The sequence below is a fragment of the Bidens hawaiensis genome, unplaced genomic scaffold (genome assembly GCF_021521415.1).
Source record: "Bidens hawaiensis isolate Kalapana, Puna unplaced genomic scaffold, B.hawaiensis_p1.1 tig00016205_1, whole genome shotgun sequence".
NCBI classification, from domain to species: Eukaryota; Viridiplantae; Streptophyta; class Magnoliopsida; order Asterales; family Asteraceae; genus Bidens; species Bidens hawaiensis.
The window spans coordinates 407,585-424,374 of record NW_027492478.1 but is presented as its reverse complement, the minus strand read 5'-3'; the positions used below and the strand labels follow the sequence as shown (position 1 = coordinate 424,374).

The 16,790-nt window shown below is 34.2% G+C and overlaps 2 protein-coding genes across 3 annotated transcripts in view; one reads left to right on the top strand and one right to left on the bottom strand.

The window, feature by feature from the left end:
- LOC143550995 (uncharacterized) overlaps positions 1-11,667 on the top strand; it is a 46,635-nt gene extending 34,968 nt beyond the window's left edge. Inside the window, exons 2-4 of one of the 2 annotated variants that reach the window (XM_077041537.1) lie at positions 9,551-9,606; positions 9,823-9,970; positions 11,382-11,667. In XM_077041537.1, coding sequence (XP_076897652.1) covers positions 9,552-9,606; positions 9,823-9,970; positions 11,382-11,460 — 282 coding nt within the window. In that variant the 5' untranslated portion in view covers position 9,551 and the 3' untranslated portion in view covers positions 11,461-11,667. Of the gene's footprint in view, positions 1-9,505; positions 9,607-9,822; positions 9,971-11,381 lie in introns of those variants that run through there. The other variant, XM_077041536.1, reaches the window with a different exon arrangement.
- LOC143550993 (UDP-N-acetylmuramoyl-L-alanyl-D-glutamate--2,6-diaminopimelate ligase MurE homolog, chloroplastic-like) lies at positions 11,637-16,408 on the bottom strand. The gene is made up of 6 exons (XM_077041535.1): positions 15,945-16,408; positions 13,085-14,474; positions 12,877-12,993; positions 12,607-12,782; positions 12,078-12,223; positions 11,637-11,999 (listed from the first exon to the last, which is right to left on the bottom strand). The coding sequence occupies exons 1-6, from the start codon at positions 16,350-16,352 to the stop codon at positions 11,981-11,983; spliced, it is 2,256 nt and encodes a 751-aa protein (XP_076897650.1). The 5' UTR covers positions 16,353-16,408; the 3' UTR covers positions 11,637-11,980.
- Between the last annotated feature and the right edge of the window lie 382 nt (positions 16,409-16,790).

Here is a 16,790-nt window from a genome sequence, read left to right as displayed (position 1 = left end):
ACTCGGATTCGTTCAAGCTATTTTCCTAAAACTCGAGTTCGGCTCGTAAATTGTTTATTCAAGCTCGGGTTCGGCTCGTGAGTTGTTTTTTCTAGCTCAGGTCGGCTTGGCTCGGGGTCGTTTATTATTTGTTTAATTAGTTTATATGCATTTTTAATTATTTTTATACATATTGTAAAAACCTTAAATGAGCCTAAACTCGGTACGAGCTCTTGTAATATCTTAAAGAATCCATAGCTCAACTCGAACTTGGTTGAGCAATGTGAAATTAATTCATAGAAGTCGAAAGGGTAAAACACAAAAATACATACATCTTGTTAAAGGCCGATGAGTCCAAACGGGCTTTGCATACAAGGTTCGAGCTCATAAAGTTTGGCTTATTTAAGTTTTCTTTCGTTCCAAACTCAAATAACTTGTGAATAGTTTGCCTCGGTTACAATACTATATTTATTTCAAAAACTTTAATATGTGAGTGATTGTATATATTTTTTTCTTTATTATTAATTTGAAGTTTAATGATTGAGTTTTGAGTAGTGGGTCCGAAGAGGTGTATTAAAAACGTTTAAAATGAAAAAAGTCGGTCGGTACAATTGATGTACGTTTGAAAAAAAAATGGGGGTCTAGTGGTTTGAAATTAACGGGTGGTGTAAATTAAACCGGTTCAATTTTATTAAATCACGACACTGGTAAGTAGCTAGCCCCGATAACAAGCATACCCACTGTAGTTAAAAAGTGATTACTCAAAATGGAAAAAAAAAAAAAGAAAAAGCAAGCCCCCCACTCTATTATTTACCTATAGAAACGTATATCATTTAATAATTTCGTCGATTCTATTGATCGACACAATTATTTTGTTGAAATGTATTTTGTTTCTAGCCAACATCATGTAAGAATGACCAATTGAATTGCCCGTCGGTTGCCTTCATGTGTCCTTATATTAAGATGTACCTTTAGTAGACCCGTCACTTCAATATCATAATCCGGGATAAGAGTCATAATACATAACATGATAATAGTCTGATAGGATGCGCTCAGTTGACTCCAAAAAATCTTTACACAACGGGTATTATTTTATTTCTTTTAGGACCCCTTTTTACATAAAATGTCCGATTTTAGTATCTTGTCAATCTCCGTTTTCCATATAAAAGATTCACCTTCAACAACACGCATTTCCAACAGTCATTTCCTGAGCCTATCCAACTAATTTTCACAAATATTTCTATTTAGTTTAATAAATCAAACATAAGAAATAATCAGCATCAAAATATAATTTTAATATTTTCAATATGTAATTACTCAATAATTTATGGTTTTGAAAATAAATGATTACCTTTTTTTTTTGAACGACCAACTAAGTAACGCCGGGTACCCCGTACGCGGCTCCCATTGGCTAAAGGTAGCCCGAGCCGGCCACTAGTCTGGACGGACGGAGCCCCTAGCGGTCCACCTGTTGAGGGATTCACCGTATAAAACCCGACCCTCACGCCCGTCAAACGGCACGACAGCGAGGAGCCGGTAAAACCGGGTGAGATCAGGACTCGAACTCTGGCAAGCCAGGGTCATCCCTCATATCTCCCATATAAGTTGATGGTAGTGAGGTTTGGTTCTCCTACCTCTCACTTATAAAGTAAGTGCTCTACCATTGAGCCACAACCAACTTATAAAAAAATAAATGATTACCTGGTGTTAGTGTTTCTTCTTAAAAGTGGGACCCACAACCGAATTAGTGGCTGAAAACAAATGGCCGGTACTTATTCATTTGTATTCGGACCGTTGTGTAAGCAACCGCCGTCATGATTTAAAGTTTTAAACGTTATACTTCTCAAAATATAATAAATAAAATACTTAATACAAATAATATATATTCGATGTAACGTACAACTAAAAAAAATGTGTTAATTGTGCGAATTAAGTAGTGTAATATGTAATTACATTATAGTGTGAGTATTACATTATGTTGTATATATAATTACATAACATGGTTCGCACATTTAGCACGTTAATTAAATTTGTATTTAATCCAAAAGTTAGATGGCAACTTCACTCGTGGGCACCCATAGTTTTACAATCGTAGTAGCGAGTCGAGCCGCATCGGTTAGTGAGCTACTTGAAATCGACTCTTTAAAAGTTCGAAATGATTCGGAGCACGAGCTATAAAAGAAGCTCCGTTAACAAACGAGCTCGAGCCTTACTTATTGAGTTCAATCTAGCTCGCAAGCTTGTTATTTCTATAATTTGTATTTAATGTGAAAAATAGATATTTGTATAATAAAGTGACCAGATAACTCATATATTATGTTATATATGATTTTTAAAAGAATTAAAAATATGAAAAATAAATTAATAAATATTGAAAGAATCAGCCCAAGTTTGAAAAAAGACTGACGAACCAAGTTCGAGCTTAGAAAGAGAATTTGAAACGATTGGATCTAAAGCACTTATAAGTCACGTCAAGATCGGGCTCGGGTCAGCTTGTCTGCACCCTACTTGTGTCTCGTGAGTCATGGACAGCTATACAAGCCGGTTCGATTTAACCGATCCGACAGCCTGCCGGTCCAATTTTAATAACCTGCCCATGACATCCTTAAAAAGAGGTTTCTTTGCTCGTGTATTATTTATTGTGAAGTGGTGCAATAAAGGAAATTATAAATGTTTGAAAGTATATAACGGGAAGAATCATCTTCGAATTATTTATTTGGAATTATATTTTCTTTTTTAAATAAAACTTTTCCACTAACATGCACAATGATGCATTTGGGACCAAGACTATATACTTTGTAATTTATTTGTTCCATTTTTGATCTGTATAATCATTACAAATTATAGAAAAGATATAAGAGAAATATGTTATCTTTAAAAATAAACCAATCTAAAAGTAAAGATTTCACGTTAAAACGGTATAAGGGGTGTGAATTTCTGACACGAGACGAAAACCCGATAAGACCTTAAACACAATTTTTACGGTTTTGTGTTTGATATAAACAGGTTCAGTTCATTTTTGGGTTAAACCCTTTAGCTAAACGGACCGATTCTGAATCAATCCGGTAGATTCGGGGGTTGGCCCGATTAACCAGTTTAATTTTGATTAATTTTATTTTTATAAATAGATGTAATAAGTTAACTTGGTTGGGTATTTACATAATATGTTATAATTACATTTTAATTGTTTTATGTTTTATATCAGTTTATATTTTTTGTTGTAAAAAAATATATTTAAAGTATTAATATTAGAAAACCTTCAAAAATTCAAAAACATTCGGGTAAACCGGGTCGTGTTCGGGTTCACGTGTCTTACATGATTTTCGAGTTCATGTAAAATTTTCGGGTCTGTGTTAGGTTGAACTTGCCAACCCACGAACATGACCCAATTAACACTTCTAAACGATCAAAGCCCGGCTTAGAGCATGTGCAAGCTAGGCAATTGTGCAAGGCCTATCAAGGTTAGAGATCCATACGTATTTAATTTCATTTAACATATTTTATATATGATATCAACTTTTTATTTATTTTGATATATTTTGATGTCATTTTTATGACCATGTAACCGATGCATATAAATTTCGAGTGGTTCTTAGGCCATAAAAACAAAACAGCTCACTTGACACTTTACAACATCGTGGATCACTAAGTACAAATGTTTTGTATTAATTTAACTTACAAATGATTATTAGTTGATATTATTGTCCATATAATTGTAATTTAACAAAAAAAATATATGTGTTGAAATAAATTGATTAAAGAACACTTTAATTATTAAACAACTCATACTCTAGGGACGCCCTTCTGGTCTTGACCTATCTCTTCACATGCACCCTTTTCTGTCTGTCCTGTTTATGATGTTATCCTTATTTTTTGGTTGTCCTTTATTACAATACATAAAGAAAATACTATATTTAATGAAACCAATACCAATTATAAATTAAAAAAATGTTACACTTGTCTTTAAATGGATATGTTTGAAGAGGATTCATCCCCTTAAGATTAAGATGTTATTGAAGAGGTAGGTCAAGATTCAAGACTCAAGACCTCTCGTGTGAAATTATAAATAATAATAATAAATTAACATTTAAATTTTGTTTGCAAAATAAAACACACTTTCATATAAACAATTCAGGTAAGAGTATGTGTTGTGCCCTTGTGGATATTAACTTACTCGTGCCAATTAAACGTTGGTTGCGTCAAGGGCACTAACGCAAGTACGCAACCACAGTTGGGCTCGTAAGGGGCTTGGTTGGAGTCACGAGTGTTGGGTACCATTTGACGGTTTTTTTAATATCGAATAATATCTGATTAATCATATAAATTCACATCAATGCAATACCAATTTTTCATAAAGCTCTAATAAAGCACAACGCCCTCTTTAGAACTCCTTCTCGTCTTCTACTAGTATACGTGACGACACATGACAACACTTTTTTCATCTTAAAGCCCCTTTAGAGCCCCACAATATGTACTCTCAGTTTAACTAATAATAGCATGTACACGTCTGACACGATTTTAGTTCATGTATCTTACATGAGGTTCATATATATGAACACGATTTTTAACTTGTGTCATGACTCATGTTAGCATCATGTAAACAAGCCAATCCCAAACTTAACATGTGAATTATTGTTTATATGGATACTAACAGTTTTGATGAACAATAACTACGAGCGTAAATACGAGTTTTGTCTTTTGATAACAAGGACAACATCCGAGATCATCCTGACAAATAAATCACTCTTTCGTTCGAACCTGCAACTAAGAAAACTCATAGTTCATTCCGAAATAAAACTTCCATGCAAAACTCGAACCTTGACCTCTAATAAAGTAAGTCATAGGGCTATCACCGGACCAATTGGTCATGAGTAAATATGAGAGCTTTTTCTTTAGTCTAATTTTAGTTAAGGGAAAATTATCAAAATAAACATGTTTGACCAAGAATTTATCAAAATAGACATGTCTATTTTAGCCTACATCTCTTCAATCATTAGTTTTTTGACCAATAAACAAACGACACGTCACCGAAGCCGGCTAAGGCAGCTAAGCCTTAGCCGCCACTTTATGGGCACATAATGTTATGAAAAGTAAACGGGTCCCATCTTTATCCAATAAAAATTCGATACGTGTCAGAGGCGGCTAAACTTAGCCTACATCTATGGTTATTTAGCCGGCTCTTAGCTGGCTTCGGGATACGTGTCTATTTTGTTAGCCGGCTCCAAATATTCCTTCTTAGCCGGCTCCAACTCGGCTTGTAGGCTAAGGCTTCACTTAGCCGCCTTCTTTTTTTCATTTAGCCGTCTAATTTTAGCCGCCAAAATTGAATATTTTACCAAACTTACCAACTCTATTAAATATTTAGCCGGCTTCACTTAGCATTCTTCTTAGCAGGTGTAAATTTAGCCCCCAAAATTAAATATTTTTACCTACTCAATTAATTATTTAGCCGGCTTCGCTTAGCCGTCAATTTTTTTCTCCTAGCCGGCATGTTTTAGCCATCAGAAATAAATATATTTACCTACCCAAATTTAATTTTTCACCAACCATTTTTATAAAACTATACAACCATATTCACTACATCTTATAAAACCATCGTCACACTCTCATACTTTTTTACTTTCTTATCACAAGATCCTCATTTTTTTGAAAAAAATTTGTTTGTTAACAAACAGCTTAAACACCGATTTCTTGAACAGCAAACAACTTAAACATTTCAAAGATATTTTTAGACGTCGTTTCTAAAAAATACTTTACAATCCAATCTTTCACTAAATCGATTGGATCAGTAAATGTAGACATCTTATAGGATAATCTTGTAATATTTTGAAGATCACACTCTTTTGAAATTAAAGAAATTAAATAATCGTAAGTAATATTTGTACTTGTCTGTAAAACGCGTTTCATGCAATCAACCGAAAGGTATTCAACAACCCGATCAACAACATGCCAATTCCCACCACTATAAACGACGACGTTAACAAATATATATTTTTTTTAAATGAGGATCTTGTGATAAGAAAGTACAAAAGTTTGAGAGGGTGAAGATGGTTTTATAAGATGTAGTGAATATGGTTATATAGTTTTTTTAAAAATGGTTGGTGAAAAATTAAATTTGAGTAGGTAAATATATTTATTTCTGATGGCTAAAACATGCCGGCTAGGAGAAAAAAATTAACAGCTAAGCAAAGCCGGCTAAATAATTAATTGAGTAGGTAAAAATATTTAATTTTGGGGGCTAAATTTACACCGGCTAAGAAGAAGGCTAAGTGAAGCCGGCTAAATATTTAATAGAGTTGGTAAGTTTGGTAAAATATTCAATTTTGGCGGCTAAATTAGACGGCTAAATGAAAAAAAGAAGGCGGCTTAGTGAAGCCTTAGCCTACAAGCCTGAGTTGGAGTCGACTAAGAAGGAATATTTGGAGCCGGCTAACTAACTAGACACGTATCCCGAAGCTGGCTAAGATTCAAAAATGCCGGCTAAATAACCATAGATGTAGGCTAAGTTTAGCCGCCTCTGACACGTGTCGAATTTTTATTGGCTAAAGGTGGGACCCGTTTACTTTTCATAAAATTCTGTGCCCATAAAGTGGCGGCTAAGCCTAGCCGGCTTCGGTGACGTGTCGGTTGTTTATTGGTCAAAGAACCAATTATTGGAGAGATGCAGGCTAAAATAAGCATGTCTATTTTGGTAAATTGTTGGTCAAACATGTTTATTTTGGTAATTTTCCCTTTAGTTAAAGGTCCAAGTTGAAAATTTATTTTTTTAATAAAATATTAATATTGTAATGAAAGTTCTATATCCAAACACATCATTCCAACCATCCACGCCGACAAGCATTCACAACGTGGCATTCATCTAACACATAGTGTATTAAACTCCATTATGTCATATCTATTTATAAATAAATTTTATTATTATTATTTTTTATTTTAACTAATGTTAATTTATCCATTCGGAAGTTACAACGGGTAACATCCCGAAATAACATTCTAACAACGATTAGGATGTATCATGTATCAACCTGAGTAAAGACAAAATGTGGTTATGAAAAAGACATGTAACGACCTTTGTCGTGAGGACCCTCCAAATCACACAAATTCTTAATGTTTATACATGTAAAAGGCGGGGAGAAGAAAAAAAAAATAAAAAGTTGAGTTTGTTATGTAGAGTTGTTCACAAATCGAGCCAAACTATATATACAATCTCCGTGCACATACTTACTCATACTTGGTTGGATTAAAAGAAATGGAAGATATGTTTATGCTAGAACTTGGTTTGGATTGAAATATAACAGCTAAACTAACCATCAAACTTATTATATTTAATAAAAATATATATACAAGATTGATTGGTTCCAAAATAATTATATTGTTTTGTTGTTACTGGTGTATTTAGTTAATTAAAGTTGCAATGTGCTATATATATCATACCTTTCTAGTATAAATTCTTTGTTTGTTAATTTGTTCAGATGGCAGCTGCTTTGAAGGATGTTTTGCCACCTGCGAAATCGTCGTCTGCAGCGATCTTCTATGATCACTCAAGCGGTCCGTAGTTTAAGCAACACAAAAAAAACGACCATACTTAACTTTCAATTGCACTAAAGATGTACAAAAAATATGCCCTGGCTTGGTAAACCGGTTTCTGACTCGGCCCACTTTACCAAAAAGTTTGGTTTGGACCTGACTCAACTTGTAGGTTCGTATACCAGTGCGTAGTCGCATTTACTGAATTGGTTTTGAACCCGACCCGGATTTGAAAAACATGAAAAAATAAAACGGTTTATTTGTCCCTAACTGGTTTTTAATCCGAATCGATTCGTTAAGTTCGAACAATTTAAAAAAAAAAAAAACTGGTTTATAATCTGAACCGTGTTTTACAAACCGGTTTTTTTAACCTGTTGACCAACCCAGTTCGCTTCATAACTCGAACCGTTTTTGTTTTTCAAATAAACTGGTTTTGTACACCTCTTCGTTGCACTACCTTTCACGTAACTCATTTAAACATTTGAATCAACGTATTTTAAGGCTAGGATGTCAAGTTCTGCAGCCGACAAGACTCTGCTGACCATGGCGACTTCTTTGTCCACAAATTTTTAAAGTCATGTTAACATGAGTATATTTGGAGATATTTGAGCTACACTTTGGTATATGTTTGGCAAATCAACATAATAGTGTTGACGTTATAATACCAAAACTCTCCTCAACGTGTTGGATATTACTTAGTGTAATATTTGTCATTTTTTTTTAGTTAAAAGAGCATTTTATTCACATTCCCTCTATCTTTTTAACACAAGAACAAAGCCTTGCAAATTGAACAAATTAAGTTGTGTAATGAGTTAAACGAGCTTAACGGTTGCTATGAATTTCTATTTCGTCCCTGCCGCATCACGTGGGTATCCTACTAGTGTGTGTACGATTAACCAATTTTAACCATTCTCAACTCTTCTACAAATTTCCTACACAATCCAAAATGGATCCCAATTTTAACCCGATCTCGGATGTAACACATGGATCCCAACTTTATGTATACTTTTTATTAGTTTTTTTTCTAATTTTTTAGATTATGGTTTGTATTTTTTTTCTAATTAATGTATTGTTTCGACTTTTTAAATTTATGCATTTTAATTTATTTTATTAAATAGTATAATTTCAAGTATATATATACTATAAATATAAAAAATGTATTAAATAAAAAATAAAAATAGTAAATGAAGAATGGTGTATACCCCTAGGTTGAAGGGTGTTGGTTCGTAAACGAGGCAGCTGGGGTCGACTAGATTTTAGGGGTGTTTGTGGTTTGGTTTGAAACCGCGAAACCGATCATCGGTACGGTTTCACGGTTGGTTTTTTTCTTAACTTTCGGTCGGTCGGTTTCAAAAATTTTAAACCGTAGTGAACGGTTTGGTTTACAATTTATACCGAAAACCAACCGTTTAAAACCAGACCGGACCGTTTGTTTTTTACCTTTTAAATAATTTATTATATATATATGTGTGTGTATGTATTATTAGACATAGTTAAATTTAAATTGTTAGAGTGTATATATATATATATATATATATATATATATATATATATATATCTAATTGTCTAAATAGTAACAATAAATGAGAAAATGGTTTAGCCCAAACCTCCAAAGTAAGTGGCAACAGAGTCACATACTTTAATATGCCTTTGTTTTGTTTATACTTTATATTGCCCTTAAATCAAGTTTTAATCCTAAAATCTAAAATCTTAGTTTTCACTCTAATCTTTATTCCTTACTCGACCATTCAAGTAAAAATATAAATTATATAGTTTTATATTTGCAAACCGTGAAACCAAACTGAAACCAACCCGTTACTAACGGTTTAGTTTGGTTTGGTTTAAAATTTACGGTTCAGCTTTGGTTTACGAAACTCAAAAACCGTGACTAATGGTTTGGTTCGTTGACCTTAAAATCGCGAAAACCGAACCGTTAACACCCTTGCTAGATTTACATTTACAAGCAAACCCAACACAAAATATTATTTAGGGATTTTAGAGGAGGAGCTATTCATTCTATTCGATTCGATTGCTTGCTTTGAGAAATGAGTTACGTTCAAGAAGCCAGAGAGAATCACGTTAAGAAGAAGGTCGAAGAAGGTATAATTTAAATATAAATCCATTTCAGTTGTTGATTGTTAATTCATCTAGGGTTTATTATTATGTTTTATAGATTATATTATATCATTTCAATCAATTATATTTAGGATCATCCTTAGGGTTCATATAAATATAACTATGAATTTGTTCTAAATTAAAGGATATTACAAAACCTTCAATCAAAAATATGAATTTGTAACCTGTGTTTTGTTGTAGCTTTAAAAAGCAAAATGAAGGCGAAGGCGTTAAAAGAATGTGATCACTACACTGCTAAATACGCCGAGTGCGCCACGGGGAGAACGTTTTCTGTTGTTTGGAAATGTCGTGCACAAGCTAAAGAATTAAATAATTGTCTTCATGATTAGTAAGTTCATTCTTCATATCTTTTACCAGCATTTATAATGTTGCAACTGTTAACTTTACAAATAGTTATGGCAAAGTAGGTGTAACTAAGCCTTGTTCATGTTCGTTTGTTTAGCATTTAACTTGTTCGTTAAGGAATTGAACTTATTCACGGACGCAAATGAACTTCTACTATTTATGGGGAAAAAAAGCAACATTGTTACTCCAAAACGTTAGACATTATTACCTTAATTAAATATAAAGTTAAGCACTTGAGATAATAATAATAATAATCATGTGCATAACCCCCAATCAGTGGTTTTATTTTGATAATGTCAGCGAAGCACAAGTTATTTTTGTTGTTAGTTAAACTAAGACATTATAAAACAAATCATTAACGAAACGAACTGAACATAAACAATAAAATTATAATAAAGTGTAAACATTAGGTTGGTTATTAGAAATAAAATATTATAAAAATATAAAACAAACCTTAAAACTAACGAACATAAGCAAACGAACGCATTACCAAACGTTCACGAGCACAAACTCTATTCATATTCGTTCATTTAATCGTTTGAACAAAATTTCTTGTTCGTTGTGTTGAATATTCGGTTCGTTTACGGCCCTTGGGGTAACCTTATGCTCCAAACTCAATATTGCCAATACTAGGGGTGTGCACAAAACCGAACTGAAACCGAAAACCAAAAAAATCAAACCGAAAAAACCAAACCGAATTAGAAACCGGCGGTTCAGTTTTGAACTTTAGCAAAAACTTAAATATTGGTTTTGGTTCGGTTTTGTATTTTGTTAAGAACCGAAAAAACCAAACCGAACCGAAATAACCAAAAAAATCAAAAATAATCATAGCATCTTAACCATAACCATCAAAACAAAATCTACTGATGATTATTTGTTTTAACATATGGTTAATAACAAGTATATTTGGTTTCTACATGTGGTTAATAACTAATAAATAATACTGGCATTTTTAATTTGGTATTAGAATTTTAATTTTAAATGTATATTTATTAGCTTTTAATATTTGAAGTTCAAATATTCAGTATTATATTAGTAATTAGTTTTAAGGAAAAAAATATCATGCCTAATTTCAGTATCTTGGGTCGAGTTTTTTTTGCCCAAAAAGTTTTGGCTTGATTATTAAAACCGAAACAACCGCATCCAAAACCGAACTGAACCCAAAAAACAAAAACCGACAACCGAAAAAACCGAAAGTTTGGTTTTTGGTTCGGTTTTAGTCAAAAACCGCACCACGCACACCCCTGGTCAATACTTTGTGGTGCTTAATGGTTACAACTTACAAGCAGATAGGCCACTTGTAGATTCAGATTATTATCTACAAGCTGTTGTAACCTGTAAGTACTGATATGACCTGCAAAGGAACTAATAGTTCATTGTAATTTTGGTTGCAGTACGAATGACAAAGTCTTGGAAGAAATGAAGAAAGAGTATGCACTACAAGAGGAGTCCAAGAGACCTGCAGCGGTCTAATCTAACTACATTGTTGTTTCTTTCGTAGACGATGTTTGTGGTTTGTTGTTTTGTTTGAAACTTAGTTTATATCAAGCGCAGACAAGTCTTTTATATGTATATTTCAAGACACTTGGTTTTGAAACACGTATCATGTTAACCCAAGTCGAATGATGAATTTGGTGGTTTTGAAAGAACACTTGAATTATCACAATACTTTCATTAATAGCAAACTCCTTACATAACATGCATATGATACCATCCAAATATCACAAAAAATTAACATTACAACTTGCATCTCATTTTTCGACTCCCACGAATCGTTACGGATCATTCATCTTCGAACCTCAACCCGAATTCTTCGTTCGTTAAGCTTTTCAAACTACACCCTTAACGGTAATCTCTTTTCGACACAAACATAAGTTGCCTGCTTCCTAGTTCCTACAAAACTGTACCTTTAACGGATCACACAGCCGTTGTTTTAACAACAAAACCGAGTTCTTTCTTTTAAAAACTAAATGACATAGAAGCTATATCCTTGTTAGTAATTCTCGGGCAACCTGCACGAAAATGGATAGTTAAAAGTTAAAACAACTTGACTTTTAAGCCCAAAACGGCATGAATAATATGAATCTTACCGCCATGGATATTCACTGGTGTCGATCCCAGATTGGTGCAGTTCATCCACATACTGCAAAGCTTCCCGACACTCCTCCCTGTCATCGAAAAACTCGGTTGTCTCGCCAACTGTATCATACGTCTCGTGCCCTTTCCCCGTAACCACCTACACAAATATAAAAACAAAAACAAAATTAACCTTTGCAAAACATGTCGGGCCCGTGCCTACCAGACTGATATAACCGATGAAACCGAACTGTACCAAAAACCGGTGGGTCGGTTATGGTTAACAAGGTTCCCATACCCGCCAAAACCAAACTGACTATAATTTTTTTAATATTATAAGATTATATGTAATTTTTTAGTGATATGTAATATAGTAAAATATATACAAATGTGCAACATCATTTTATTCCAAGGTCAAAAAATTCCAAGCCAAAACTTTTAAGCCGAAATAATGTCCAATAATATAGTTTTGAGCTATATGTTAGCTATAACCTTGAAAACCGATTAACTGAAACCGCCATAAAGGAGTGGCAATTAACTTACAACGATATCACCCTCCTCGCCCATTGCAACAGCAGACCGTACAGCTACTCTTCTAATATCATGAAGGAAGAGTCGGTGACCATTTGCAAGTGGCGGATGGTAATCGTCTGCTTGATGCTTGAAGTAATCTTGCATTGTCATCCCTATGCCCGCCAACATGTCGTCCAATATGTCAACTGGTATACATGTTATTCACAGCATTATTTAGTTACAAACATACAATACATGGTTTGTATAGATAATTACGGTTCAAATTTCAAACTTGCTTACGCGGATCCTCATTTCTTGGATTGTCTGATGTCAGCATAGTAATGTCACTCTTGTCTGTCGCGATCTTTGTCATCACCGGTCGTTTGCCTCTCTCGGTCTCACCCGGACAACCAATAACTAAAACGAACACCAAGGGTGTTTTAGGTATTTCATAATTAGTCAAACATTTTTGTATTATATTAACAATGTTGTATCGGAATTTTCATACCTGTGATGATCCTTTTTGGATTGAGTTCGCGAACGTTATCGAGAAGTCTTGATAAACCGGCAGGGGTATTTGCGTAATCTACCACCACCCCGTACGTTTGCTCCTCGTCTATCAACTCACATCTACCGGGGACCAAATCGACCTCTTCAATCCCTCTAGCAATATCTTCCAACGGTGCCTCAACCGCAATCCCAACCGCCACAGCTGCAAGAATATTGTAAATATTTTGCCTCCCGAGTAACCCCGACGAAATCTCCAAAATACCCTTCGGTGTATCCACCAAAACTTGCGTCTCAAACAAAGAAAGATCAAACTGCAACGGGTGCACATCGGCTTTCTTATCCTCCAACGCAAACGTGACTATCGGCACGTCTTGAGATCCTTGAGCAATAAACATAGGGGCATTTTCGTCATCAATGTTCACAACTTTCCGGTGTCGTGTGGGGTCCACCATTCTACTAAACAACCTCAGTTGAGCATTTTTATACTCTTCTACTGACCCATGAGTATCCAAATGGTCCGTACTTAGGTTCGTGAAAATCGCGATATCAAAATCAACTTCATCGCATTTTCCCGATTCAAGCTCGTGAGAAGAAGCTTCCATCACGAGCGCTTCCGTCCCGTTATGAACCATCTTCGCCATTAACTTTTGGCGGGAAACCGCATCCGGGACCGTGTTTTTCGTTTCCAATTGGTTTTCTCCATGAATATAATGAGCAACATTAGTTATCATCCCGGTTCGTAATCCCATCACTTCATACATACCTTTTATTAAATACGAAGTGCTTGTTTTCCCATACGTTCCCGTGATACCGATTACCGCTATGTTTTTCGACGGGTACCTATAAAACGAGGCTGCTAAAGTTGCTAAAACCGAGCTCGTGTCTTCAACTAAAACTAACGCTTTACACCCTAAAGTTTCCTCAATATCAATTTCTTTACTAGCTACAACCGCAACCGCCTCTCGTTTATCAGCCTCCGTTAGAAACAAATGTCCATCGGTTTTTTTCCCGACACAACATACAAAAAGATCACCGGATTCAACTAATCTTGAATCATGTTGAATACCCGTGATTTCGATCTCTAAATTACCCAAAACCGAAACGGGTACGACTTTGCTCTCGTCTAAAAGTTCGGCTAATGTCATTTTACATTTGGGTTTAACGATTCTAACTTCGCCTTTGCGAAAAGCATCAAATTCGGATTCGAATTCCGATTTGAAAGATGAATCACCAGAGCCCAAATCGTCATCTATCTCAAGATCTGAAGCTTCGGCCTCTGAATCCTCACCGGTTCCTTTTAGTACTTCGAGTTCTTCGATTTCATCCAAATCTTCTTCTTCTTGAGATTGTAGTTCATCTACCACTTCATCTTTTACCTCCTCCTTTGACTGCATCCAAATTGGCATGTATTTTCAGTATAATAAAGATTAAAGAATGCACAACATACCAAATTACCAATTAACAGTAAAGAGTTGATATTATAAACCAAAAGCAAAGATTGTCTTTGAAATCAAGAAACTTTTAAAAGTTATAATCCCGAGTCCAAACGGAGTTTGTAAATTACCACCTGCAACTCTTAATTAACAAGATTTGGCCTTGGGCCTAACTACAAAAATGGTAAAACAAGAAAAAAAAAATACAATCTTTGATCAAGAGACATGTTTAAACTTGCTTTTTTAACTACAAATTTCAAGTGTCTTAATGATAAAAATTCAATCTTTTACCTCATTTTTCTATAAATTTAGCTTCAACAACATGAAACTAGTAAAACAAGAAACAAAAAGATTCAATCTTATAACAACCAACAAGTTTAAAATCACTTTTTAACTACAAATTTTAATCTGCTATCAAGAAATAAGTCCAAAACCACTTCTAGCCACAAATTTCAATCTTTTACCTCATATTTCTTTAAATTTGGCTTCAAGAACATAAAATTAGTAAAACAAAAAGAATCAATCTTTTACCAAGAAACAAGTCCAAAACCACATTTAACTAAATACTCCAAGTGGGTTAATAATTAAAATTCAATCTTTTACCAAGAAACAAGTTAAAAACCACTCTTAACTTCAAACTCCAATTGGCCTAATAATAAAAATTCAATACTTATACAAGAAACAAGTCCAACCCCACTTTTAACTTCTTTTCAATTGAATTAATAATAAAAATCCAATCTTTTTATCAAGAAACAAGTCCAAAACCACTTCTAATTACAAATTCCAAGTGAACTAACAATAAAAATCCAATCTTTTACCTCATCCTTCTTTGAATTTAGCTTCAACAACATAAAACCAGTAAAAACAAGAAACATAAAACATTCAATATTTTATCAAGAAACAAGTCCAAAACCACTTCTAACTACAAATTTCAAGTGGGCTAATAATAAAAATTCAATCTTTTACCTCATTTTTCTTTATATTTAGCTTCAACAGCATCAAATTAGTAAAACAAGAAACAAAAATATTCAACCTTTCATCAAGACACAAGTGGGATAACAATAAAAATTCAATCTTTTACCTCATTTTTCTTTAAATTTAGCTTCAACAGCATAAATTTAGTAAAACAAGAAACAAAAATATTCAACCTTTCATCAAGAAACAAGTGAATCAACAATAAAAATCCAATCTTTTACCTCATATTTCTTTGAATTAGGCTTCAACATGGCTTCAACAGCATAAAATCAGTAAAAAAAAGATACAATCTTTTATCAAGAAACAAGTTCAAAATCACTTATTAACAAACTTCAAGTATGTCAATAATAAAAATTCAATCTTTTATCAAGAAACAAGTGAATCAACAATAAAAATTCAACCTTTCATCAAGAAACAATCAAATCAACAATAAAAATCCAATCTTTTTACCTCATCTTTCTTAGGATTAGGCTTCAACAACCCCTTCTTCACAAACTCCTTCCTCTTCAAAGCAATAGACTCATCAATCTCAGAATAAAAATCACCTTCAGACTCACCACCACCTTTAACACCACCTTCATCATCATCAGGTGCATCCTCCACCTCTTCAATGGCTTTCAGAAAGATAGACTGGTCTTTCTCATACTGCACTTCTTGGGCTTTTCTTGCTCTTGCAATCCTGAGGTCAAGTTGCTTGAACTTAGACACACCATGTACTGTGTCTTCTGGAGCCTCAGGTGGGTTAATGTCTGATGGGTTTGGGTAGTGTTTGCTGTTCTTGTTGGTGGCAAAAGTGGTGGCACTTGGGCGGTGGAGTAAGGGTTTAGTGGGAGAGAAAGAGAGAGAGGAAGAGAACATTTGTGAAGGGTTTAAGTGTTTGGAGGTTGGAGATGGGATAAGGTGTGTTGAATGGGGTTTATGAGGATGGTGATTGATATAGTTTTGCAATATGTTTTCAAAATCTTGTTTTCATTTTTAATCCTGGGGGTGTTGTAAAAATCGATAAGTCGCTAATTGGGTGGTAGGGTGGGAGTGAGACTAGTGATTAATCAGAATTAATCGGATCGGACTTTAATATTTATTTTTTCTGAAATCTCGCTGGAAAGCGTTGATTTAGGTCGGAATCTCGTCGGAAACCGCTGATTTTGGCCGGATATGACCGTTGACTTATTAGCCCAAAATAAATCGGTGAAGTGGGGCCTGACGATTAATCGATGCCTAGTCGGGATTTTTGCAACATTGCTCTACTGTAATTAACTCGAACTCTGATCGATAAAATTCTTGAAGTGAGTCAAA

What these genes read in the sequence shown, in the direction of transcription:
- LOC143550993 (XM_077041535.1), bottom strand. Translation starts at nt 16,352, where the DNA reads ATGTTCTCTTCCTCTCTCTCTTTCTCTCCCACTAAACCCTTACTCCAC. An exon ending in TCCAAGAAATGAGGATCCGC is followed by an intron (nt 12,783 to 12,876) that starts GTAAGCAAGTTT and finishes CATGTATACCAG; the next exon opens with TTGACATATTGGACGACATG. An exon ending in GCGAGGAGGGTGATATCGTT is followed by an intron (nt 12,224 to 12,606) that starts GTAAGTTAATTG and finishes ATATTTGTGTAG; the next exon opens with GTGGTTACGGGGAAAGGGCA.